Raw genomic sequence first — 27,325 nt, 5'->3', positions numbered from 1 at the left:
CCAACGCCTTCTCCGGGAATCGAACCATGGACCTCTGGAATACCGGCCCAGTGTGCAGAACCACTACACCACGAAGGCACGCTAGGAAAACGGGAGAAATACCTTATAGTCTAAAATGGAAGTATTGGAGGTCTTCCCTCCCTAGTGCTTTTAAACCCCTCCCCAAATCCGGATACAGGATTTTTCAAGATTATAAACACTTTTCTGTACATAAATGTAGTCAAGCCATTATATTTGTCTTTGGCGTTGACGTACCTTTCTTCAGCTTTTGTCCATGTTTGAACTAACCACCCTTTAATTCGAATTTCTAAAAATCTAATTGGTTTCAGCCAAAAATGTTACCTTACAAACTAATTTCGTAAAGCACTATAGAGATTTTTAAAGTCTGAAAATTCATCTACCAATTGAAATCGACCAATTTTATTCAAAGACCATAAAGAAATAAAATCCATTTAGGTGAACACCAATTATAAATAATTTCCCAGAAATCCTATTTAATCGTGCATTCCCCGGCTAATTTTGGTTTCCTACAGTGCAACCAAATAGGCTTTTAGCGGTGTAATCCTATTGAAAGCACAACATGCCTTTTCCTCACCTTGATTAGTTTTGCGAGACAGAGCAAAAATTCAAAAAAAAAAAAAAAAAAAGGGGGGGGGAACTGCAGGTCGTGGTGGCGAGATGCAAGAGAGCAGGGAGGGCTGTGGAAAAAACTGCAACTTCGAACTCTAGAGTTCGAACTCACTGTCATGCAAGTGGCGTTGAACACTTTTAGCAAGACTGAGTGCAGGTTGACATATGTCGGAGAATTGTCGCCGCATTATATTTCACAAATTCAATTACCGCCAAGGGTTGCCAGAGAAAGGGATGGAGATTTTTAAGCTTTTTTACATTTAGCCAAAGATGGGGACTCCGCGATTTGGCGATTTTTCCTCCTTTCCTTTTTATTATTTCTATGAAACGTTTAATAAGCAATACTTTGCTTTAGAATATTCGTAAAAAATTGCAATTTATTATTTTCTAGACTTGTCTTAATAATTTACTTTACTAATATAATTAATCATTTATTAATTCATTAATTTAATTCAATTTATCCTAATAATTCGTTTATTTTATTATTACTTAATGGGAACTGACTTTTAATGTGTTTTATTCCATCGAAAAATAATATATTATTATTTGTTATTAGTAGCAGCAGACTTTTGTGGGCAATTTTGATTTTACTTAAATTTATTGATCTTTGAAAGTAGTGAATTAAAAAACTTATTCTTGATATGTAAACCATGTAAAGTAGACATATTAACAAGCTTTTGATTTATGTTGCAGAATAAATAAGTAATAATTAAGTAAATATTCTTCTCTCCATAAAAAATCAAACTATTCTGTACTAAATGCTTATGCAAGACTTCGAAACATCTTTATATAATATTAAAATGTTAATAAAAGTTAGCAGTTGGCTGAATTATAAATTAAACTCCTTTAAAATATATCACTTGCATAGATTATTAAAATAAAATAAAATCAAGAGTCATTGTCAAAGCCGTTGGTCATTGGTGTGAAACAGCACAATAAATTATGACAAATTAGCAGAATAAAATTAAACTGATGTACTTATAGACTGTCAAAATAACTAGTCAATGGTAACTTTCAGAAAAGTAATCACAGATTAGGTGCAATTCAGTAATTTGCCAAAATTCCGTTCACTGCCTTTAAATTGTTCAGTTTGTTAAGCAGTTATCGATGAATTTTGAACAAATAAGTTAAACTTTTTATAATTTGCCAAATGGCGATTTAAGTGGCTATTTTCGAGACCGCGTGGAAGATACATTAAAGATCATATGTCCTAGGCATTGCCAAGGCGCATGATTGTTAAATGCAAAGTAGAGTGACGTAATAGAACAGTCCAAAACTTTTGCAGAGATCTCGCTAAGAATATTTCAAATATCAAAACTGGCAAAGGACATTGAAGGACCATCAAGGCTTTTGCCCATTGATGACCTATGGATTGAGAGTCCTTGTTGTGGGGTGAGGCTTAAATTTAGGTAGTTTATTAAAATATAATAGGCCCGGTGGTACAGTGGCTAGCGCGTCGGGCAGCAGCGCCACAGCCTGGAGCTCAACCCCCAGACTGTGCTGCTGCTGCAAGATTATTAAAATAAATTCAAAGCATGCTTGTTCCCAGCAAGTTTGCTTGGGAACTAAACACCAGGGGTCCTGCGACATGCTGACCACTTGTCCAAGGTATGCAGGTAGGTAGATATGGCGCTGTCCACCCTCCTGGCAAGCCCAAGCTCTCCTTATGGCTTTTCTAGACCGGCCACAAAATGCCGGTATCTGCTCATGCACCTCGAGGCCCTCGGTCAGGAAAGCAGATATCGGGACACGGCAGGCCATGGCCCACTAGGGCTGTCGCGCCACTGAGTTAATTAAAGTATAATCGAAGAGCACTTGTAAACATAAAGGCTGTTGGTCAATAATTACCTATGAGCTGGCAGTTGCCATTGTGGCGTGATGCCATATTTTGAATCGAGGCCACATTTAGTGAGGCGCAGTGATGATAAATGTATGCTAGTGTAAAGTAACGCCACATAAATTTTTGAATGAATTAAAGTAATAAAGATTAAATCACAGGCAATCATCTCAGAAATTACTAAAATGATTCTTGGTTACTGAATGCGATTCTAGAGATAGATTTATGCATGCTAAACATCAACGAGACCAGAGTGAAAGAATATGATAAATAGTCCTATATTTCCTAATTTTCATGCCTGCGCTAATCTTCTAAATAAGTCTTGCAGTTAAAGCTATTTTAAATGTCAAGGAATATAATGAGTTAAAATTTAAATTATTGTAATAGTAAAAACATTTAATGCATTTAAGTATATGAAGCCAAAATTTGAACATCAGATTTTCAGTCTAACAATTAAAAAAAAGCTTTAAATTCAAAATTTTATGACTCAAGTTAATCTGAAGTTTTGATTCTCGCATGGTGGTCAGTGCTTCCATTGTATGCTTAATGTCTACTTAGATGCATTCTTTAAATATTATTTCTGCCTCCCATATATATTAAATGCTTAAAACTAATGCGTAATTTACATAATAAAATTAATTAAATAACACTTTTCTCATTGAGGGAAATAATAACGATGCAAATTCGAGCAATTAATCCAGAACTCTAGCTTAAAATTTCTGTTTTCATAACATACAAAAAATATATTTTTTGACGTTAATGCATACTTCATCACCTTCAAGCAAATGATCACAGAAACTTATGAAGTCCTCGAAATGTTTTTTTTTTGGGGGGGGGGTTATTTAATTATGGGAAAGCATTGGCTATTTGCCTAAAGGAAGGGATGCCTTCGTGGAGGAATTTATAAGGGAAACTGGGTCGTAAACACGTTACACACGACAAAAAACCATGAAAACGCCCATGCAGCCAGCCCGTTAGCCGGGATCAGAACCCGAACCGAACTACCAATGTCCAGCGCTTTTCCCGTTAAATGTTCAGCTGAATTAAACTATTCTTTTTTACAAAATGTTAGTTTTCGGAAGAAATCTTTTTAGTTCCTTGTACAAAGTAAAGGAAGTATTGTAATCGACAAAAATTTCGGATGTCATATTCCAACCAAAATATCAATTTTGAGCGCCCTCGAACCCAATAAACGGTTCTTTGAACAATTTTTCATAAAACAGATTATAAAATGGATTTAAATTGGAGTCAAAATAAATTTTTTCGTGACGTCCGTCCGTTCACGCATACATATGTATGAATCTTGCATAACTCAAAAATGAGTAATCGTAAAATTTTGTATAAAGTATAAGGTATTTCTACCTTCTTTCGGCATGCCTTCGCGGTGTAACGGTCAGCACGCTCGGCGCGTATTCAAGAGGTCCGTGGTTGGAGTCCGGGCGAGGACGTTGCTCATTTTTCATATCTTCTGCTTTCAAAAAAAACCTAATGTCTCTACAAAGTGCCTGATATAACATCTACTTGTGAACTTCCGTTTTTCATTGAAATCAGCCTCACCAAATGTATATATATATACGTATTCAAACTCTGTTACCTAGCTCATTGAGCTCTGTTTTTATTCCTATATGTTCATAAATTGTGCATTGTTTGCTTTAAAAGTGAACGAGTTGTGTTCCGGTTAAGGTTTTTATGCCTTTAATTTGCTTGCGACATCTGTAGAATTTTTAAAGGTTTAAAAAAGTAAATGGCGCTAGGCTTGGCGTTTTTTTTTTTTTTTTTTTTTTTTTTTTTTCAGTTAAAATTAATAATATTAGTGATTCAGTTGGTGCACCACCTAGAGTGTCTTTTTATCCGGTGGGAACAAAAGTTGACTTGAGATTTTTATGCACCGAAAATTTTGTCCGTTGACCGAATTGCTTGTTTTCTCGTTTTTACGTATTTTTGACTTGCCTCGAATTGAGAACTGAATTAATTGAATGAGAAATATATCTCTAATGAAATTCGAGGAAATAAGTTTATACGAAATGGAGCAAAAAATGTGTATAATTTAATAGGCCGTATAACGAAGTTGTGTGTTTCCATATCAGATTTTTTAGTAATGTAAAACATTGAAAATAAGCAGAGAAAAAATATATATAAGTGAAATATAACAACAAATGCAGATCCGTGTTTTCGGCATGGTAATGCATTTGTAGTTTTAATTTTAATTAAAAAGTAAATATATCATTTTATAAAATAGCACAATGGATATTACTTTTACTGATAAAAAATGGGAAATATTCTCTGTAAGACTAACAAAGATGAGGATTCGTGTATTTGGATTGACTGTTCACTTACATTTTTAATTTTAATTAAAAAATAAAGAAATTATTTGATAAAACAGCGTAATGGACATATTAATTTTGCAGATAAAGAAAAGTGAAATATTTCAAGCAAGTTTCCTGTTGCCTATTATGCTTTCTTGCAAATTGGAATTTCAGCAAAGTTTCAGTTCGTAAAATTCAGAACATATACTTCTTATTTTATCCGCCATACGTATTTAAGAGAACATTTTTCTCATTATGCAAATGAATTATATTGAGATAGTTTAAAAAGGCCTTTCATACTTGGAATCTGGAAAACTTGATTGCAAGTTTGGGAAACTTCGAACTTTTTGATAGCATTTAAAAACATTACGAGTCAAATCGAGTATCCGTAGAAATAAACACATTATAAAACTAGATAAAATTAATGTATGGAAACAATTTGAAATAAATTAATAGCAAAACGTCCAAGAGGGGAAAATAGTTTAAATAAAAACACGAGGCAAAGTGTCGTTTTTAAACAGACCTGTCTTGTCAGATAATATTAATTGTTGATGCACGGAAAAATTTATTTAATTTCCCACAGGCCTTGATTCAATTTATGTTTTGATTGCAGTTCATTAATGCATTATCAATATATGGGACATTTTTCTTGTAAATTAAAAAGTTATTTCGAAGTTCCTATCATAATAATTAATATATTGGTTTTCTAAAATTTAACGCAGCATTGTGCACATTAATATTTGTTTATTAAATAATTGATCAAAAATCGATGGTATATTTACCGTGCCAATTACATTTTCTCTACGCAGTGTAAAATGAATAATGACTTGTAGCGTAAAAATGTATGTTACGATTCGATACTTCCATATCGATAAAATGTTGATTTCGATATTTTCATATCAATTTACACCGTTCGACATCGATTTGCAAAATTAAAATATACATTTTTATACCGTTAACATTTGTTCATTAAGTAGATAACAGATAATTTGTGATTTTATCTACAAATTGCAATTTCGTTTGCCAGTTATGAAACAAATTAGCTCAGTTATAATCAGTTATTATCATTTTATGAAAATGACCATACAAAAAGTATTTTTATTTTATTACATAGTATGTAACAAAATACGTAATAAACAATTAAACGAAAATTTTAAGTTCATTTTAATTGAAACGTCATAACAAAATAGTTCATTTAATTGATAAAGGCATAGCGGAGAAGTTTGGTTAAAATGGTTTGTATGGAGTTTACTGGAAATTTCTGTCCGTTTGGCAAGTCAAAACAAATAATATCATTCCTTATGACGTCTTTCTAGCGTGATAGTAATTTGTAGGTACTATTTTTGAAAAATATCTTGACTTTAGAGGCGAAGAAATCGAGTAGTGTTTGGTTGACGTTTGCTTCAGTTTTGAATTTTTTCCCTTGAAAAAATTTTGCAAAGAGGGGAGCGAGTGATAATCAGAGGATGCCATGTCTGGGGATAATGGTAGATGAGGCAAAATTTCTAAGCCTAGCTTTGCGACTTTCCAATGAGTCACTAAAAGTATTTAAAAAACACTATTTAAAAAAGTAAATGGCGCTAGGCTTGGCGTGGTGGTTTTTTTTCTTTTCAAAGCAAAGGTCATTAGGAGGACATGTAGAGTCATTAGATTTTTTGGAAGCCAGAAAAGATGAAAAATAGCAAACGCCTTCCCCGGGAATCGAACCACAGACCTCTGTAATACCGGCCCAGCGTGCTACCGTTACACCACGAAGGCACGCTAGGGAAGTGGGAGAAATACCTTATACTCCCCTTTTTAAAGGGCGACTAGGGTTTTAGGGGACCTAGTCGCCAAATTCTGGGTGCGGACAATCATCATCCACAACCCTTTTAGTTCGGGCGCCACTTGTAGAGTCATTAGGATTTTTTGGAAGCCAGAAAAGATGAAAAGTAGCAAACGCCTTCCCCGGGAATCGAACCACGGACCTCTGGAATACCTCACAGCGTGCTACCGTTACACCACGAAGGCACGCTAATGAAGTGGGAGAAATACTTTATAAAGATAGGCTCAGACTCTTACTCAGATTCAAACTCCGCGTAGAAGTGAAGAGAGCAATTTGTCCGGACTTACAAAATGCTCTTTTCCTAGGATGTTTTCATAGGTGACCCACTTTTCATCCCCAGTCATCATCGGGTACAAAAAAGTTTTCGTTTTTATTCCACGTAAGCAGAGATGTGAATATGACGACCCGCAGTCTCTGATGTTGTCAAAAAAAAGGGTCTTGATCTGTCACAGTCCTGCTAATAATGTCATCGATCTAAGGTGGCCGCCTAAAGCGTAGCCTATCATTAAGTTCAAAAACACCTACTTCGGATTTTTCAAACCATCTCCTGTACCAAAAACTGTCATTGAATTATTTACACATGTGAAAAATTAGATAAATCCTATGCAACCAGCTTGTAGAGGCATTAGGAATTTTTTGGAAGCAGGAAAGATGAAAAAACGCACAGAGCGTGCAGATCACTACACCAGGAAGGCTCGTTAAGAAGGCGGGAGAAATACCTTATAAGCCTCATTTGACAATGCTGATTTAACGAATTTGGCATTGTTAGAAACTCCACGATAATTACTAACAGTTCGTGAATAGAATGTAGAGAAATTACCCAAGGATGGTAACATTTGCTAGGAATTCCAAATAAGTTTCATATAGTAAATTATTTCCTAAATTATTTGATGGTTTAACAACAGAAATTCTGTAAGCTTGATAGCTAAGAAAACATATCGAAATTATTATGTTTTTTGGAGCAAGAAAAATGAAAATTTAATAAAGCCCTTGTCAGAATTTGTACCACAGAATTCCAAATGTTAACAAGACATGCTGGACACTTATTTCGACACTGTATACCATAAAAGGCCTTAATTCTTTACATTCTTCTCCACGTTCCAAAGAATGACTGGAGAAAAGCATGATAATTTGTCGACAAAACCCAAGTAATGGATAATTATCGCTCACCACATTTAGTTCGACTGCCACTATCAAGACCATTAAGTTTTTCTGAGCATATAACTTGAAAAATGAACTGTGCCTTCTCCGGGATTGGAATCAGGGATTTTCCAATGCTAGGTGGACGTGTTAACCACTTACATCACGAGAGCACATACGAGGAATGCGTAACTCCTTTCAAGGATAAATGCGAAAAAGTCATAAAAGTCGTTTCTGTAATAAATAAAGAAATCTACCTCGAATTTTGAAAAATCGTTAAGAAACATACATTCCCCATCATAAATACCTATGTATGCCAATTTCCAAAACGGTCTGCTTTATGGAAAGTTGTCTAAAATTGATTTCGAGATTGGACCCATGAAAAACAAATAAACTGACATAAAAACCTGAATAAAACAGTCTAAATAATAATGAATCTAAATTTGCATTTTTAATCGATCCGATTTTTCGTTTCAGACAGTGGTATATAGTATGTTACCGAAAAAGTATGAAATCCGTCATTCTAGAGAATACCTAGATATTTGATGAAATGCAGAAAACTGGACGCAATGTATAAAACGATTAAACATTCCACATATTGCGTAGACATTCTATCGAATGCCAAATGACAAACTGGGAAGAAGTTTGAAATACACTTCCGATTCGTTTCGAATAACCGGAACTGCTCACCAGAAGGTAATAAAGGGTGTCAAAAAGACGAAAGGAACCACGGGACAACAGACTGCTGGATCGCTATAATGTAATAAAGCTGCACTGAATAACTTAGCTTACTTTTCTTTTTGACTTAAACGAAAATTTTAAGTTCATTTGAATTGAAACGTTATAACAAAATAGTTGATTCGTTATTTAATTGATAAAGGCATAGCGAAGAGTTTTCCTCCTATAGCAAAGGTGCCCCGTTGGAGAATATTTTTCAGGTAAAATGGTTTGTATGGAGTTTACTGGAAATTTCTGTCTGTTTGGCAAGTGAAAACAAATAATATCATTCCTTATGACATCTTTCCAGCGTGACCTGTCAAAAAGAAAATTAAGCTAAGTTATGGCATCAATCTTTAAGATGGCATCAGTACCATACAGTATTGCATCAAGGACACTAAGTTATTTCATGTACTTCCCTTCGTAAACTTTTTTGGCTATTGAACACATAGGATGTGATAGAATGTGGAAAGAACTTTCAAGCAAATACAAAAACATTACATGTTAATTATAGTGAACTGTACATCCATCTTTGAAAGCCCTGCCAGAAAATACAAAAAGGTATTAAGAAGGGCACTGTTGCGAAAACTGTGATCTTTTCTGAATTTAATTCCCGATGTCAGGCAGATCTTATTGACTACCAGTCTCAACCAGATAGAGAATGCAAATTTATTATGGCGTACCAGGATCATACCACAAATAGTTTTACTTATTTTAATTAAAAGATTTTAATGATCTTTTTTCATCATTTTTTTGAAATAACATTTGTATTAATTTAGAAGTCAAACAACAAAAATCAGCGTTATATTTTCAAATTTTCACAGGACTAGTTTCGATGTTTTAGCGATCCATCATCCTCAGCTGCAAAAGCGCAAATGAACGGGATAGGATATAATGATTAGATAAGGTAAGAAAACCTGGACAGGAGATAAGCTACTGGCGCCATCTGTTGATGAAACCTGAACTAAAACATAATTTCTTTAAAGGCTGAAGGCAAAGATGGATTAGAATTAGGGTCGTTAACTAGAACAGAAAGATTTTTTAAACGTAGCGCCACTGAGCTAATGCCTCTGGAAAATCCTGTTCACCAATGGAGGATGTGTTTTGAATAATTTTGGCAGCAGAAAAATTGAAAGTGTGATTTTCGGACCAACAATGTTGGGCAACAGAAGACTTCTGAGTTTCCTTTTTTCTCACATACGCCTCATGTTCCTTGACGCGAAATTTTAAGGCTTTCTTTGTTTGGACAATGTAAATTAAACCACACTGGCAAGGAATCGTATAAATACCCCAGGAATTCATATCCGGAATGGGGGTCCTTGAGTGTGGAACTCGGAATTTTATTGATGGGAGAATAAACGAAAGTTAAATTTCTGCAATATAATATACGTGCAACTTTAGAGCTAATTGATGGAAAGAAAGGTATGACAACAAAATTTTATAATCTTCTAAAACAAGAGTGTGCCTTTTGGTGTGTTGAGATGAGAATTTTTTAATGTTGGGTGAAAAACCCCTGTCAGTAGCTATTGCTTTTCGGTAAAACCATCGAAACTAGTCTTGTGAAAATTTGAAAATACGAGTATAACGCTGATTTTTGTTGTTTGACTTCAAAATTAATATCTGTTCGGCATGTTATTGTATCTTAACATTTGTAATTTCTTGGAAAGAATGTCTTTTAAATAATAGTCGTATCATGGCCTTTTTTAATACTTAAGAGCATTTGTCATTCTATCTATGCCCAGATTTTATATACAATGCTTACGTAAGGTAGATAATAATTCTCATGTTTCATATCTTGCCTAAAAACACCACGCAGTCTATAAAATGCCTAGGTATTCTATGAACGCCGGCATTTCATACATTGCCGTTAATATATATACTTAATTTCATTTTCAGGCAAGATAAGCTTTCGTTTTCCATAATGTCTACCTATAAGAACTCTGTCATTATTTATATATCTGTAATTATAACTATTACTGGGCAAACAAATGTGAGAAATTTCAAAGCTTATCCAGGCATGGGAGAAAATTTTAGAACAACGTCCACAGCTATCTCTCGTAACTTCCTAACCTATCCCACCCAGCATCTACACCATAATGGCGAGAGAAAATATTCTATTATCAAGTAATTTCAAAACTTTTCCTATAAATCTTCATAACAATTTCAATAAATCTGATACCAAACTGCTTCCAGAGATTTGATATCCTAAATGTAATAATTATAAAGCAAGTTTCTTGGGTTTTTTAGCTTTAAAATATTGATAAAGAAATTAGTTATCAACTTTTGACTTCGATACCTGCTTCCCTTTACCCTTTTTATTTTAAGTCTGTTATTTAAGAAGAGATAATAAAGTAATCGCCAAACTTTAAACGCGAATATTTGAAAAGAAGTAATTAAGACGAGTAAAAACGCTGATAAAAACCTTCCTATTATAAATGGATTCTCCGGTATAAATAAAGCAATGTTGCTCAATCTTTAACTTTTCCAGGTTAATTTATCCTTGTTTAGAACGATAGTGCCGTATGGGGAAAGCAAGAAATCATAATATACCAAAGTTACGTCCTACAGATAAAAAAATTGGCAACGGGGGAAAAAAGTTGAAACTTTTAAGAGAGAAGAAAAAAATACAGGGGGAAACGGGGATTAGAAAAATATTAATTTGTAATTAAGTTTTTCGGGTCCTAGTTTTTAGGTGCAGTTTTTTTATTCTTTTTCCCCCCTTCAGTCTTTCAAATCGCAGTGGCGGTACGTGAAATAAATAACTGGAGGGAAGTTAAAAAAAAAGAAATTCCAACATTGAATGAAGAGAAAAATAAATTAAAATTAGATAAATTATATAGTTTAAAAAATGAAGCAGTAGGTGCTTTTTTTTTCTCTCTTTTCCTTTCTGCAAAGTTCCTTTTGTTTTAATATTTTCCGAAGCGTTATGGCGTTGCATAACGTTGTTGTCTTTTAATATGTGAAGAACCAGACGATTAGGCTCACATATTTTTCTAGAGTAAAAAAAATAGTAAACAAAGAAAAGTTTAAAAAAAAAGAGCCTTAAATCCGTGACGCAAAGTTAGAGTGATTGTGTCCATTTTTTACAACTTAATTTTTTTAGTCGTAATTAAAGAATTTAACGCGAGATAATAACATGAAAAAAAGAATGAAAAGTCTATACTTCGTTCTTGTTACAAGCTACAAGTTACAAATGTTTCTAAATTATTTTGTACTTAATTTATGAGTCAAAATTTTCAGTCGCCGGTGTGCATGAAAATCGCATTTTGATGTGTTTTTACCCCTTTTTTGTGTTTTAAAACTTTTCTTTATCATCCTAGATGCTTCTTTCCCATTTGAAAAATTAAATAAAAAAAACTTCTTGCACGTCACACTTTTTTCACTTTCTTTACAAATTTCATTACGTAATTTATCGTAATTTTAATGTACTCTTATCATGCGCTGTGCAAGCTTATGTAGACCAAATTTTTTTATTTAAATTTTAGTCTCCTCTCTGTACGTACTACTAAAGAATTTTTTCCACTAGAGCAAATATTTTCCTTCTGAGCAAATCTTGACAGTTTATATTAATAGACTGCAACCTTCAAAACGACCTCATGCATGTGAGCTTTTTTAATGCATTTAATAAAATAATCGCTAAGTATGACATCTTGAGATAAATATAAATCAGCATATTTTTACCGAAATGTTTTATACGAATGTCATTCAAAAAGTAGCACACAATCTGTTTCAATCCGGTAATAGAAAGTAGCAGGGAAAGGGAAATTTTGTAGGTACAAGTATTGGTTCTTTGGTCCCATGAAAATGTAACTTAATGCATGATCCATCTACTTTAGTGCGCTGCAGCCATTTTTGTATCCATGAAACTTCTATCTTCCATCAATTACTTTTTGCTCTCAAGATGGAAATAAAATATCCAAGTATCAACCCCACGTAATGATTAAACGAAAGTATTCAGGACATTATCACACGTGTTCTTCCTGATATCTCCCTTCTAAAGAACCGTGTAACCCAACAAACATAAATGTTTCTGCATCCTATTCGGTGGACTGGCGTTAACACAGATACTTTTGCCATACCTGTGCTCGTTCTTCCTGATATCTCCCTTAACCCAACAAACACAAATTTTTCTGCATCCTATTCGGTGGACTGGCGTTAACACAGATATTTTTGCCATACCTGTGCTCGTTCTTCCTGATATCTCCCTTCTAAAGAGCCGTATAACCCAACAAACACAAATTTTTCTGCATCCTATTCGGTGGACTGGCGTTAACACAGATATTTTTGCCATACCTGTGCTCGTTCTTCCTGATATCTCCCTTCTAAAGAGCCGTATAACCCAACAAACACAAATTTTTCTGCATCCTATTCGGTGGACTGGCGTTAACACAGATATTTTTGCCATACCTGTGTTCGTTCTTCCTGATATCTCCCTTCTAAAGAGCCGTATAACCCAACAAACACAAATTTTTCTGCATCCTATTCGGTGGACTGGCGTTAACACAGATATTTTTGCCATACCTGCGTTCGTTCTTCCTGATATCTCCCTTCTAAAGAGCCGTATAACCCAACAAACACAAATTTTTCTGCATCCTATTCGGTGGACTGGCGTTAACACAGATATTTTTGCCATACCTGCGTTCGTTCTTCCTGATATCTCCCTTCTAAAGAGCCGTATAACCCAACAAACACAAATTTTTCTGCATCCTATTCGGTGGACTGGCGTTAACACAGATATTTTTGCCATACCTGTGTTCGTTCTTCCTGATATCTCCCTTCTAAAGAGCCGTATAATCCAACAAACACAAATTTTTCTGCATCCTATTCGGTGGACTGGCGTTAACACAGATATTTTTGCCATACCTGTGTTCGTTCTTCCTGATATCTGCCTTCTAAAGAGCCGTATAACCCAACAAACACAAATTTTTCTGCATCCTATTCGGTGGACTGGCGTTAACACAGATATTTTTGCCATACCTGTGCTCGTTCTTCCTGATATCTCCCTTCTAAAGAGCTGTATAACCCAACAAATACAAACGTTTCTGCATCCAATTCGGTGGACTGGCGTTAACATTGATACTTTTGCCATACCTGTGGTCTATGATCTGTCTCGTTGGGATGCATCTGTCATTTTGTATGAACTCCTCAGATTCGTATAACAACAAACACAAATTTTTCTGCATCCTATTCGGTGGACTGGCGTTAACACAGATATTTTTGCCATACCTGTGCTCGTTCTTCCTGATATCTCTCTTCTAAAGAGCCGTATAACCCAACAAACACAAATTTTTCTGCATCCTATTCGGTGGACTGGTGTTAACCCAGATATTTTTGCCATACCTGTGCTCGTTCTTCCTGATATCTCCCTTAACCCAACAAACACAAATGTTTCTGCGTCCTATTCGGTGGACTGGCGTTAACACAGATATTTTTGCCATACCTGTGCTCGTTCTTCCTGATATCTCCCTTCTAAAGAGCCGTATAACCCAACAAACACAAATTTTTCTGCATCCTATTCGGTGGACTGGCGTTAACACAGATATTTTTGCCATACCTGTGCTCGTTCTTCCTGATATCTCCCTTCTAAAGAGCTGTATAACCCAACAAATACAAACGTTTCTGCATCCAATTCGGTGGACTGGCGTTAACATTGATACCTTTGCCATACCTGTGGTCTATGATCTGTCTCGTTGGGATGCATCTGTCATTTTGTATGAACTCCTCAGATTCGTATAACAACAAACACAAATTTTTCTGCATCCTATTCGGTGGACTGGCGTTAACACAGATATTTTTGCCATACCTGTGCTCGTTCTTCCTGATATCTCTCTTCTAAAGAGCCGTATAACCCAACAAACACAAATTTTTCTGCATCCTATTCGGTGGACTGGTGTTAACCCAGATATTTTTGCCATACCTGTGCTCGTTCTTCCTGATATCTCCCTTAACCCAACAAACACAAATGTTTCTGCGTCCTATTCGGTGGACTGGCGTTAACACAGATATTTTTGCCATACCTGTGCTCGTTCTTCCTGATATCTCCCTTCTAAAGAGCCGTATAACCCAACAAACACAAATGTTTCTGCATCCAATTCGGTGGACTGGCGTTAACATTGATACTTTTGCCATACCTGTGGTCTATGATCTGTCTCGTTGGGATGCATCTGTCATTTTGTATGAACTCCTCAGATTCGTATAACAACAAACACAAATTTTTCTGCATCCTATTCGGTGGACTGGCGTTAACACAGATATTTTTGCCATACCTGTGCTCGTTCTTCCTGATATCTCTCTTCTAAAGAGCCGTATAACCCAACAAACACAAATTTTTCTGCATCCTATTCGGTGGACTGGTGTTAACCCAGATATTTTTGCCATACCTGTGCTCGTTCTTCCTGATATCTCCCTTAACCCAACAAACACAAATGTTTCTGCGTCCTATTCGGTGGACTGGCGTTAACACAGATATTTTTGCCATACCTGTGCTCGTTCTTCCTGATATCTCCCTTCTAAAGAGCCGTATAACCCAACAAACACAAATTTTTCTGCATCCTATTCGGTGGACTGGCGTTAACACAGATATTTTTGCCATACCTGTGCTCGTTCTTCCTGATATCTCCCTTCTAAAGAGCTGTATAACCCAACAAATACAAACGTTTCTGCATCCAATTCGGTGGACTGGCGTTAACATTGATACCTTTGCCATACCTGTGGTCTATGATCTGTCTCGTTGGGATGCATCTGTCATTTTGTATGAACTCCTCAGATTCGTATAACAACAAACACAAATTTTTCTGCATCCTATTCGGTGGACTGGCGTTAACACAGATATTTTTGCCATACCTGTGCTCGTTCTTCCTGATATCTCTCTTCTAAAGAGCCGTATAACCCAACAAACACAAATTTTTCTGCATCCTATTCGGTGGACTGGTGTTAACCCAGATATTTTTGCCATACCTGTGCTCGTTCTTCCTGATATCTCCCTTAACCCAACAAACACAAATGTTTCTGCGTCCTATTCGGTGGACTGGCGTTAACACAGATATTTTTGCCATACCTGTGCTCGTTCTTCCTGATATCTCCCTTCTAAAGAGCCGTATAACCCAACAAACACAAATGTTTCTGCATCCAATTCGGTGGACTGGCGTTAACATTGATACTTTTGCCATACCTGTGGTCTATGATCTGTCTTATTGGGATGCATCTGTCATTTTGTATGAACTCCTCAGTGATTGCTGATTTGCATCGGTTGCGACGTTTGACGGTCTACTTGATCGTGGCTGGTTTTGGATGTCGCAGTCACCACGCCAAAACTTTTGAAGTCATCGGTTCATTGTGTTGTCCCCATAGACTAGCAACAGCTTACTCTCAGTCGATGTTGGTAGATAGTATACATCAATAGAGCATAAAAGCAGAAAGTCTAAACGATGGTATGCCTGCTCTGTTGATGGTGTGGCTGCTCTGTTGATAGTCTCCTGTCAATCAATGTTGCTGACCTAACCCTGGATTCGTAGAGGAATACGATCACTATTCTTTTGACGTAATAGATATCATGTCTATCATCTATGGTAGCTTACTTGCAACTTCCATGGTAACTTTCTTATATGGAGTTGCAACTAAGCTACCATAGATGGAAGTACGCTATCATGGAGGATATAAAAATTAGCTATAGGTAAGGAAGTAAAGGACAAATGCTTTATACTTACAAAATGTCCTTTATCTTCTTACGCTTACCGAGCTATTGTGGATTGTGCGTCCTTTTGACCAACCTTTGTAAATCTTAGTTATGTTGTACTAAATTATCTACTTGAGCCTTTATATAATAGCCTGGTTTAGATGAAAAAGCCTCGCCTTTCAAAGATAATTCCTATAAAGCGTAGATTCAAACAGCTGTATCCTTCATTTTCTTTCTTAACTTGAAAATTAAAGAATGAATGACAAATTTTATTAATATACATTTTTAAGTTACTGTTTCTTAAACCTATGTGATTTTTAGGAGGAAGAAGGGTATCGCTCTAATTTGGGAGTAGTTTCCGAGTTCCAGCTTTTGACTGATTTGTAGCATGTTATGTGTTACCTTATGGAATTCATTTTAACGCATTTTGGGGGTATCTGAAAATTTTTCCTGTTAAATTAGAGACGTACTAAAATATTCAAAAGCAAAAATAAAAAGTTTAAAAAAAAACTTTAAACTTTTATTAGTTGATAATTCCTTTTTAAAACACCGAATTTAAAATCTGAAAGTTTAGTATGGAATTAATAAATTTTTAAAATCAAATAATAAGCAACAAAAATTTAAATAATTCTGGAAAGTTTTCAAAGAGCATATTTAATTTTGCTGAAATGTTTGGAGCGCTTTATTAAAAAAAAAAAAAAAAAACTGGAAGCAGTGTAAACGTGTTTGAAACTTTTCGTATAACAATTTAATAACTAAATGTTATTAATTAATTAATCGTGAGTCATATTCAAACGATCATCTTAGTTATAGTAATTTTTCTGAATAAAGATGAAACAAACTGATCACATATATTATAGGCATTTAACTCATTTTAAACCAGAGAGATATTAAAACATGTATATTACTAACTTTAATATCAGACGCAAATATCAAAATTCAAAGAACACCGTTAACATTTTTCATTGAAAGAAAATGTAATATACATGAAAATGATTGCTGTAAATGCAATAATTAATCAAGAAAATTTTATGCATGATGCAGCTAATTTTTTATTAGTTTCTGAAAAGAATGAAATATTTCTTACATAATTTCTTCTAATAGGAGGAATTCTTTCCTTCTAAACTTATGAATATTCAATACAAATGATTTAACAACGGATTTTTTAAATGTTTTTATCAGTAAATAAGGAAAAATAGCGAAGAAAAAAAGATAATGATTACAAAATTTGAGATACTATATCCCATATCAGGTTATTTTCTTTTTCTTTTGATGACATTAAGATTTAGTTTCCTGAATATTTGAATAGCATTTTTATATTTTTTGTTAATAAAATATTCACTTTCCATTTGTTTTTAAACACACACACACACACAAAAAAAAATTTCTCAGCACGCTTATAAAATGAAAATAACATTTTTTTTTTTTTTTTTTTCAAATTTATTTTCGAAATAGTGTAATAAAGATATTATTTCAAAGTAATTTGAACTCGTAAAAATTCTCTTTTTCGAGCATCGAACAGATGTTTGAATGTCAGTTTTTGTTCCATTTTAAACAAAACAGAATTGTAAGAAAATGCACAGGCAGACGATAGTACAAAACTCCAGCGAACAAAAAAGAACAATAAAACTTTTTCGTTTTATTCGTTGAAATAAATAAGAAAAAAAGTTAATTAGAAAACGAATATTTTTACAAAGGTTTTGCTCGTGCTGAAACCTTTTTCCTCCATCTTTTTTACTTCTTTTCATTACGTTTGAATTTTTTTTTCTTTTTTCGATTTTCGTTTTGTGTTTTTGAAAAAGAGAGAAAGTTTCAGGTTGAATGAGAGAGAGCGTTACATTTAACAAGATAAATTAATTCCCGTAATCTGGCAAGCGAACGTTTGTATGTGTGAACAACTCAACTTCACTCTGCCATTCGCAAAAAGTTGCGCCATCTTCGCCACTGTTAAAATCTTAACATAAGCAGCCCTAGGAAGATTTAAAACTAGACGGGAGAGAAAAAAAAAGTGTTATAAAAACAACGTAACGCATTGTAAAATATTTTTTAACGATGTGTTTAATTGCCCAGTCGTCGCTTGTACTGTGACAGATGATTATATAATCCGGGAATTCCTTTGCTTGATTTCAGGCGGCACCACTAATACCTCATTAAAATAAGAGAAACTGCAATTCCTTTGCGAATGATACGCCATTTTGGGAAAAAAGAAAAAAAAATCTCGCTCATTATGTTTATTTAAGTTTCTTTTGTGTTTTTTCCCTTTCTCCTGCCAAGCAAATGCGATAAATAATTGAATCCTCTCTATTATTGCATTTTGTTTTATTTATTTAAATAGCACATAATCTTCGTCAGTTAATTTTTTACAGAAGAAAAATATAAAAGAAATTTGCAAATTATACGAGAAATATAACTACGAAATCTTACTTTAAGTAATAAATGTTCTTTAAAATTAAACAAAATTCAGTACGGTGATATTGATTTCATATAAACAAACTATGAGTTTTAAAAGAATATGGCATGGGTCCTTCTTCATCCAAGAATAAAAACAGCCTGCAATATTTTTCGAGAAAAAAAATATCAGCCAAGTAGGCGAAAGGAAAATAAATAAATAACAAACCAGAAAGCAAGAATTATAGCTCCATCTATCAAGGAAACTCGACACGAAAGTGTGCCATTAGAGAACATTCCGAATTTCTTTTATAGCCTTCACACAGTTCAAGTAGCATATCCAAGACCTTACTTTGAGTTTTGTTCCCAGCAAAGACACGGTGAGCTTTTTGCCAAATAGATCTTGTTAAAAGATTACAAACATCCTCCTTTTTCCACTCCTTAAGTTGGAGCGAATATAAAAACTATAGGCATTTTCTTCTTGTGGAACAGTAAATAATATTGCACTTAAAATGCCTTGTGTTCGATTCCCTCAAGGCAAATCAATGCTGTCTTTGCCGTTAATCTAACACGATAAAGATTCCTGCTCACTAAAGAACACTGTATTTCTTAAATAAAGATTCTTAGTAGGTTCCTTTATTCCTCTGTAGCATCTAAGGAAGATGAGCTCATTAAAGAATCTGGCCATTCTTAGGTAATGCTTCTTGGATAACAGACTTCTATTCTCTTATTATTCCTCAAAAATTCCCTACATTCCTTTAAAATATATAAAGACGATTTCTGCTCATTAAGGAAGATTACTATTCTTAGATAAATATTCTTATAGAGCAGATTCCTATTCTCTTACCATTCCTAAAGAAGTTCCTATATTCCTTTATAACATCTAAAAAAGATTCCTGCTCACTAAAGAAGTTTATGATTCATAGATAGAAATTCTTAGATAACAGACTCCAATTCTCTTATAATTCCTAAAGAAGTTCCTTATATTCCTTTATAATATACAAAGAAGATTCCTGCTCACTAAAGAAGATAACCATTCTTAGATAAAGATTCTTAGATAACAGATTCTTACATAGCAGATTAATATTCTTTTATTATTCCTAAAGAAGTTCCTTATATTCCTTTATAATATACAAAGGAGATTCCTGCTCACTAAAGAAGATAACCATTCTTAGATAAAGATTCTTAGATAACAGATTCTTACATAGCAGATTCCTATTCTTTTATTATTCCTAAAGAAGTTCCTTATATTCCTTTATAATATACAAAGAAGATTCCTGCTCACTAAAGAAGATAACCATTCTTAGATAAAGATTCTTAGATAACAGATTCTTACATAGCAGATTCCTATTCTTTTATTATTCCTAAAGAAGTTCCTTATATTCCTTTATAATATACAAAGAAGATTCCTGCTCCCTAAAGAAGATAACCATTCTTAGATAAAGATTCTTAGATAACAGATTCTTACATAGCAGATTCCTATTCTTTTATTATTCCTAAAGAAGTTCCTTATATTCCTTTATAATATACAAAGAAGATTCCTGCTCACTTAGGAAGATAACCATTCTTAGATAAAGATTCTTAGATAGCAGATTCCCATTCTCTTATTATTCCTAAAGAAGTTCCTATATTCCTTTATAATACATAATGAAGATTCCTGCTCACTGAAGAAGATAACCATTTTAAAATAAAGATTCATTCTTAGATAACAGATTCCTATTCCCTTATTACAACTAGTTCCTATATTCCTTTACAGCATCTGAAGAAGATTCCTGCTCACTAAAGAATATTACCATAGATTCCTACTCTCTTATTATTCCTGAAGAAGTTTCTATATTCCTTTATAATATATAAAGAAGACTCCTGCTCACTGAAGAAGATAACCATTTTTAAATAAAGATTCATTTATAGATAACAGATTCCTATTCCCTTATTACAACTAGAGAAGTTCCTATATTCCTCTACAGCATCTGAAGAAGATTCCTGCTCACTAAAGAATATTACCATAGATTCCTACTCTCTTATCATTCTTAAAGAAGTTCCTGTACTCCTTTATAATATGTAAAGAAGATTCATGCTCAATAAAGAAGATTATAATTCTTAGATAAAGATTTTTACAGAACAGATTCTTATTCTCTTATCATTTCTAAAGAAGTTCTTGTTTTATAAAACCTAAAGAAGATCATTATTTGATTTTCTGCTCACTAAAGGTTATTATAGCCATTCCTGCTCACTAAAGGAGGGGGAAAATCTCTATTTTTTAAGCTGTATATAATTTGCACCTTCACTATATGCTTTTTTGGTACAACTGGTAGCACGTCCGGCTAGCAATCGGAAGATCCGGAGTTCGAAACCCAAAAAGGTAATAGTTGATTCTTCGTGATTCCTGCTTCGAATAACAAAATTGCTCTACAAATTTATTAACAAATTCCCTAATTTATGAAATCTGAATTGGGTTAATTTTTTATAAAATACCTTAAGTTTTGGAAACAATTGTCGTTCCAGTTCAAGGGGGATTTCTCAAAAGGGGAATATTTTCTTTTACTTCAAATGTATTCATCAACAGCTAATGAGCCATTATTTCATTCTGAAGTTTAAATATGGAGAATGTAAACTTCTAAAACTGTATACTAGCCTGAAAAATCTCAAACTCCTAAGCCTAAAAGCTAAAGAAGAGATCAACAATTTTCTAGACACCAGATTCCTGAAGCATTGCCTTTTTAGGAACATTTGGTGAATAATGAAAAACGAAAAGTAATCGGAAATAACTTTAGAACTTAGTTTTTCTTACAATGGGGACTGTATCAAGAAATGATATTTTGAAAACGAAATAGTTGTTCACGGTAATAAATTTATGTAGCTTGTCACTATTAAGCGGCATACTCCAGAAACCGATGCTGTCTAACTAGGCTGTATTTTAGACTAACATCTGGCTAGTAGTTATATACTTTCATACCTTTGACCATTCTAAGACCATGTTGAAGTCTTGTTGAGTCTTGTAAGTATCTCACTGAAAATTGATTCTCGAGACCTCGGTTGAGTGCCCAAAGATTTCTCAAGATATTAGGGGATATTTTATTGGAGGAAAATATTTTGTGCAAAAATGTATTAAAAATACCCTTTCAAAAATTTGATGAGGGAAATATGATAAATTCCTACAAAAATTCCTACGTAAAAAGATATGTAGCAATTCGCCAAAAACATAAATTTGGACAAGAAGTATTTCATTAAATATTTATTTTGACTGTAAGAAATATTACTTAATATAAAAAGTATTGTTAAGTATGAGTATAAAATAATATATATATATATATGTGTGTGTGTATATATAATATAGTATGTAATAGTATAAAAGTATATACAAAAGTATATATAAAGTATATATAAAAAGTATATATAAAAGTAAAAATAAGCGTATATATATAATATATATAAAAGTATACTTTATATAAATATAAGTATATATAAAACTATGTATAAAGTATAAGTAAGTACATATAAAAGTATACATAAAGTATATATAAAAATATAAGTAAGTATAAAAAGCATTGTGAAGCATTTTACATATATGTAAATAATTTTAATGAAATTATATGTGAAATTGTAAGTATATATAAAGTATAAGTACATATAAAAGTATACATAACGTAGTATAAGTATATATAAAAATATAAGTAAGTATAAAAAAGTATTGTGAAGCATTTTACATATATGTAAATAATTTTAATGAAATTATATGTGAAATTGTAATATTTTTTTTTTTTTTTTTTGCATAATATAACACGAAATGCTTGAAAGAGACGAAGCTGTAGCAGGAAAATAAGATTACAGGAGCCAGTCTATTTAACACTGAGGTAAATGTCTGTCTCTCTAAATTGGCGCGATATCGCGAATTTGCCACTCATTGTTATCATCAAATTTCATAAGAAATCGCCAAAATTCGCCAAACCTGGCGACATTTGGTTGCGGTCCCTGCATAACTGTGATTAAATAAATGTAATTAATATATATATATGTGTAACTGTAACCGTATCCAGCCCTCATATGCCTTCCAATAATTTCGAGAAGTGAAAGGCACTACAGATTTCTACTAGAAGAGGATTTTATAGTAAATATTGAGTTATCCAACATGTTTTATTTTTCGTAAAAAGAAATCAGCCCTTCTCTGCGCAGATAGTCCTCGAGTACTTTACCGTAATCGATTAAATCATAACCATAAGATTTCCCCTCTTCAAGTCTTTTTCATTGAGTATTATTTTTTAAAATAAATTACGCCTACTTTAGCCGACACCTTTTCCGTCATAGAACTCAGTGTCATGAAACCGACATATTTTGTGACACCGCATCTGCAGCAACATAGGGTATCATATTCATGATAGATGATGCAGCACTTTATAGCTACTATTCCAACGACTGCAAAAGAATAAGTTTGGGAATGAACATGTCATCATCAGCTCCTTTTTTTTTTTTTTTTTTTTTTTTTTTTTTTTTTTTCTGGGACATCTCGGCCACCCGAAAGCCAGACTTCTAGTTGTGGAATATTTTTGAAAGAACCAGGTGCTTCAGAAAAGTTGTCAAAATCAACTAGATCTAAAGAACAGCATTCGATGTCAAGTACTGCCCCACTGACATGTTCTTCGGCAACGTATACATATATAATGGAAACTGATACTACGAAAATAATTTAGCTTCAAAATTGCAATTCAGTTGAAAATAAAATACTGTTACGAATTTTGTACTTAGGTAGATGATTTTGGGGCAATTATATGTGAAATTGATGTACTTTTTCTGCATAATGTAACATTAAGGGGACTCATACACCTTAAACACCCTCATGATCTTCGAATATGTGACTGTTGCAGGAATTGAGATATTTTATTTATTTTAAAAGCAATTACTTCCAACTTTTTACAGCTGACTACATAATATAGCTGCTTTGGAAAATAGTAACCAGAATGATTGTGTTGCCACAAATATTTTTGTAATTTAATCCTCTTTGTGACATAATATTTCGCCATGTTTCCACCTTGCGCGCATGATATTTTAAAAATGGTAAATACTTGAAATTTGAAGGAATTCTTTATATGGACACTATTTTCTAACTGAACCAACAATCTGATGAATATTTTAATATTGAAAAATTTTATGGACGAAAACATTACAAATTTTTTTAATAAAATACATTTTATAAACTCAACTCAAAATAAAATAAAAATTAACAACGAAATTTTTAGAAATTTAGGTTTACGGTAGTTTCCAAATGTTATAAAAGCTATATATTAAATATGGAATTAAATTATGAAACAGACCGTTTTAAACTGTGCGCGCAAGTTGGAAACATGACGAAAAATGTTGTCACAAAGCGGATTAAATTATAAAAATATTTGTGGCAACACAAACTTTCTGATTACTATTTCAAAAAGCAGCTATATTATGTAGTCAGCTGTAAAAAGTTGGTAGTAATTGCTTTTAAAATAAATAAGTTATCCCAGTTCTAGCAACAGTCACATATTCGAACATCTTATGGGTTTTAAGGTGTATGAGTCCCCTTAAAAGTCTAGAGAGAAAAATGCGGAAACAGTAAGAATAAATACAGCGGCAAGTTCATGATTTCAGTAAAGGGTAGACTGAACAAACCCTCATTTTCATAATATACCGGATTATAGGTTTATTTCCTGTCAACAATAACATCGCATCGATAGGTGTGGATTTCACTCACTTGAACTGCAATTTCAAACGAGGTAGAGAAAATAAGTGTTGTGTGATTATGATGACATACGTTACGATCGTAAATGAGGGAAGGTTGTAAAGATTTTCAAGAATTTATTTTAAAATAACAGACTACAGCAGGTTTCTGGACGAATCAACCATTTAAAATGTAAAGGAAAACAGCTAAGTTTCGGTCTATTTTCTTTCACCTGTTTTATGCAATATGTAGCATGGAATATTGAACCGATTAGAACAGCAAAAAGTAGAATATGAATGCACTTTTCTTTTAAAATGATACCATCCCTTTCTAAGATATCAGAAAACACTTTTACAAAATTAATTCCTGAATATTTTTTTATTAACGAATAAAAGTTTTGAATAAAAAATAGGTTAAAAAAATTTTTAAATCTGTAGAAATTTCCGCTATTTTTTTCCACTCTTATATGAAATTTAACGAAAACTAAGTTATAAAATAATTTAGGTTAAATTAAAGTGAAAAGAATTTAGTTTCAAAATTGTAATTCATTTGAGAATAAAATATGATATAAAGCATTCAAATTAAATATTAAATTAAAAATCTGTTGTGGACACACATATTACTTCTTTATACGGCCAATAGATTAATTAAATTATTAATTATACACATTGTTTATTAATAATTTACAAAATATTAATTATACACATTGTTTATTGCGTATTATAAATATTTTGTAAATTAATTAACTAAATTATACACATTGCTTGCTGCATTTAATTTAAATTTATTTCCTCGAATTTTAGAGATATATTTATCATTCAATTAATTCAGTTCTCACTTCGCGACAAAGCAAAAATACATAAAAACTCTAAACATCTTCATTAAAAATTGTAAAATACGAGTTTATTAATTGTTAAAAATTGTAAAAATTGTAAAATTAAAAATTCATTAAAAATTGTAAAATATGTAAAATACATAAAACATCAAATACGATTAGATAAACAAAATTTACAATTAAAAGTAGAGTTAAAAATAGAGCAAAAACAAGCAAATCAGTCAACGGGCAAAAAGGCAGATTTTTCGGTGCATAAAATTGAAAGTCTACTTTTGGTTCCACTAGGCAAAAAGGCACTGAAGGTGCAGTGTACAGACATTAGTTTAATTGGAAGCAGAAAAGATGAAAAATAAGCAACCGCCTTCGCCGGGAATCGAACCACGGACCTCTGGATACCGGCCCAGCGTGCAGAACCACTACACCACGAAGGCACGCTAGGAAAGTGGGAGAAATACCTTATATACTCCCCTTTTTAAAGGGCGACTAGAGTTTTAGGAGACCTAGTCGCCAAATCCTGGGTATGGACAATCATCATCCACAACCCTTTTAGTTCGGGCGCCACTTGTAGAGACATTAGGTTAATTGGAGGCAGAAAAGATGAAAAATATGCAACCGCCTTCGCCGGGAATCGAACCACGGACCTCTTGAATACCGGCCCAGCGTGCTACCGTTACACCACGAAGGCACGCTAGGGAAGTAGGAGAAATACCTTATAGCAGAAACTGACTTAATTCACTATTTTACTGAGTCTCCAATGTAAACAAATTGCGGTGTTCGTTAGGCTTAACTAGTCAGTTAAATTTTAAATTGTTGATAATTCTACAGCTATTGCATGCAGATTAACTAAAGGCATCAAAACCTTAACCAGAACATTAAAAACCACATAATTCAATCACTTTTAAAGCAAAAATTTTAAAATAAAAGCCTAAGCTTACCGAGCCAGGTAGCAAAGGAGAATATATATACACATGTATTTATATACGACTGGTGCGGCCGATTGCAGTAAAAAGGGGAGGAGCACAACTACATCTTATAGCAGTCACACATACGAAATTTCAACATTCTACGGCTACACGTGCTGTTGGTGTGCGGGATATCTAAATACGTATATACATACGTACATACGTACGTACAGACGTCAAAAAAATTTCTTCTGAATCCAGATTTTACTTTTTGTCAGAAACAGCCCTTTATTCTGTCCGTGCGTACAGATGTCCCACAAAAATTCATTCAAATGGTTTCGAGAGCGGTTGAAATATGACACCCGAAATTTTTGCGATTACAATTTACTACGAAGTAAAAAAACAACCGGATTTAATTTGAAAATAACTAGTAAAGCTACAAATTTAATATTCTATTATTAAAAATCTGTTTTGAGGATAACTGTAATATTGAAAAAAAGGTGTTCTCCTTTAAGATGTTTCATTAATTTCGGTTCCTATCATAAAATTTCTTAAGCGAATTCTGAAGTATTAAAAAAACTGAAACACAATGAATACATAAAGCTCACCGTTGAGAAGGCGAATTGTATCAGCTGACGTAGTTCTAAGCGCTTCTTCGTATTGTGCTCTCTTTTTAACTTCAGCTTCCAGCTGCTCTTGAAATCGCCTCCTGGACCTTTTCTCTTTTTTTAAACGCTTTTGATACAAGACTAGAATAAAAAGAAAATAAGAATAAGCAAACCACATTAATACGACAATTTTTAATCGAAAAATAAAACAAATAATTATACATACGTGCTTTTTTTGCTTTTACTGAGTATCACCCCCCCCAAAAGTCTTGATTGGTTTTAATGTGAAATAGATGTAATTAGATTGGTTTTCATTCATTTTTCTGAGCTCGATTGTTTGATGACAAATGCTAATTACACTCTTCTTTATTAGATTTTATCTGTTGGTATTTCACGTAGAGCTTATTCTCATTTTTAATATTTTATTATTGTTTATTTAAGCAAATTAATTATCATTTCCTTTATCATTTGCAATGAAGAGAGGAATATTTCCTATTGTTTGAAATTCGTTAAGATCTCTCGATCTTTTAAAAGCCTAAAGAAATTATAAATAAAATAAAATGATCAAGATATTCGTTCTTTGATTTTGAAAAAAGTAATCTAGAATGAAGTCAGTTATCAGACATAAATAATTAAGTTTTTAAATCGAAGATATTTGTTAGTTATCATCAAAAGAAATATACGATGATTATGATAGATTATTAGAATAATTTTAGTTGGATTTGTAAATAATAAATTTCATTATGTGAGGTGGAAATAAGATAGGGATAAATTTA

At 33.1% G+C, this 27,325-nt stretch overlaps 1 protein-coding gene across 2 annotated transcripts in view; it reads right to left on the bottom strand.

Annotated features, from left to right (window-relative positions):
* The window catches only part of LOC118185374 (dachshund homolog 1-like), a 546,499-nt gene that overhangs the window by 38,935 nt on the left and 480,239 nt on the right, over positions 1-27,325 (bottom strand). For both annotated transcript variants that reach the window (XM_085824377.1, XM_085824378.1), the window contains one exon: positions 26,550-26,690. In XM_085824377.1, coding sequence (XP_085680503.1) covers positions 26,550-26,690 — 141 coding nt within the window. The remainder of the gene's footprint in view (positions 1-26,549; positions 26,691-27,325) is intronic.

The sequence above is a fragment of the Stegodyphus dumicola genome, chromosome 9 (assembly GCF_044657685.1).
Source record: "Stegodyphus dumicola isolate Sdum_Otavi_A_Nest chromosome 9, ASM4465768v1".
Lineage (NCBI taxonomy): Eukaryota > Metazoa > Arthropoda > Arachnida > Araneae > Eresidae > Stegodyphus > Stegodyphus dumicola.
This window is presented reverse-complemented; position numbering and strand designations above follow the sequence as displayed.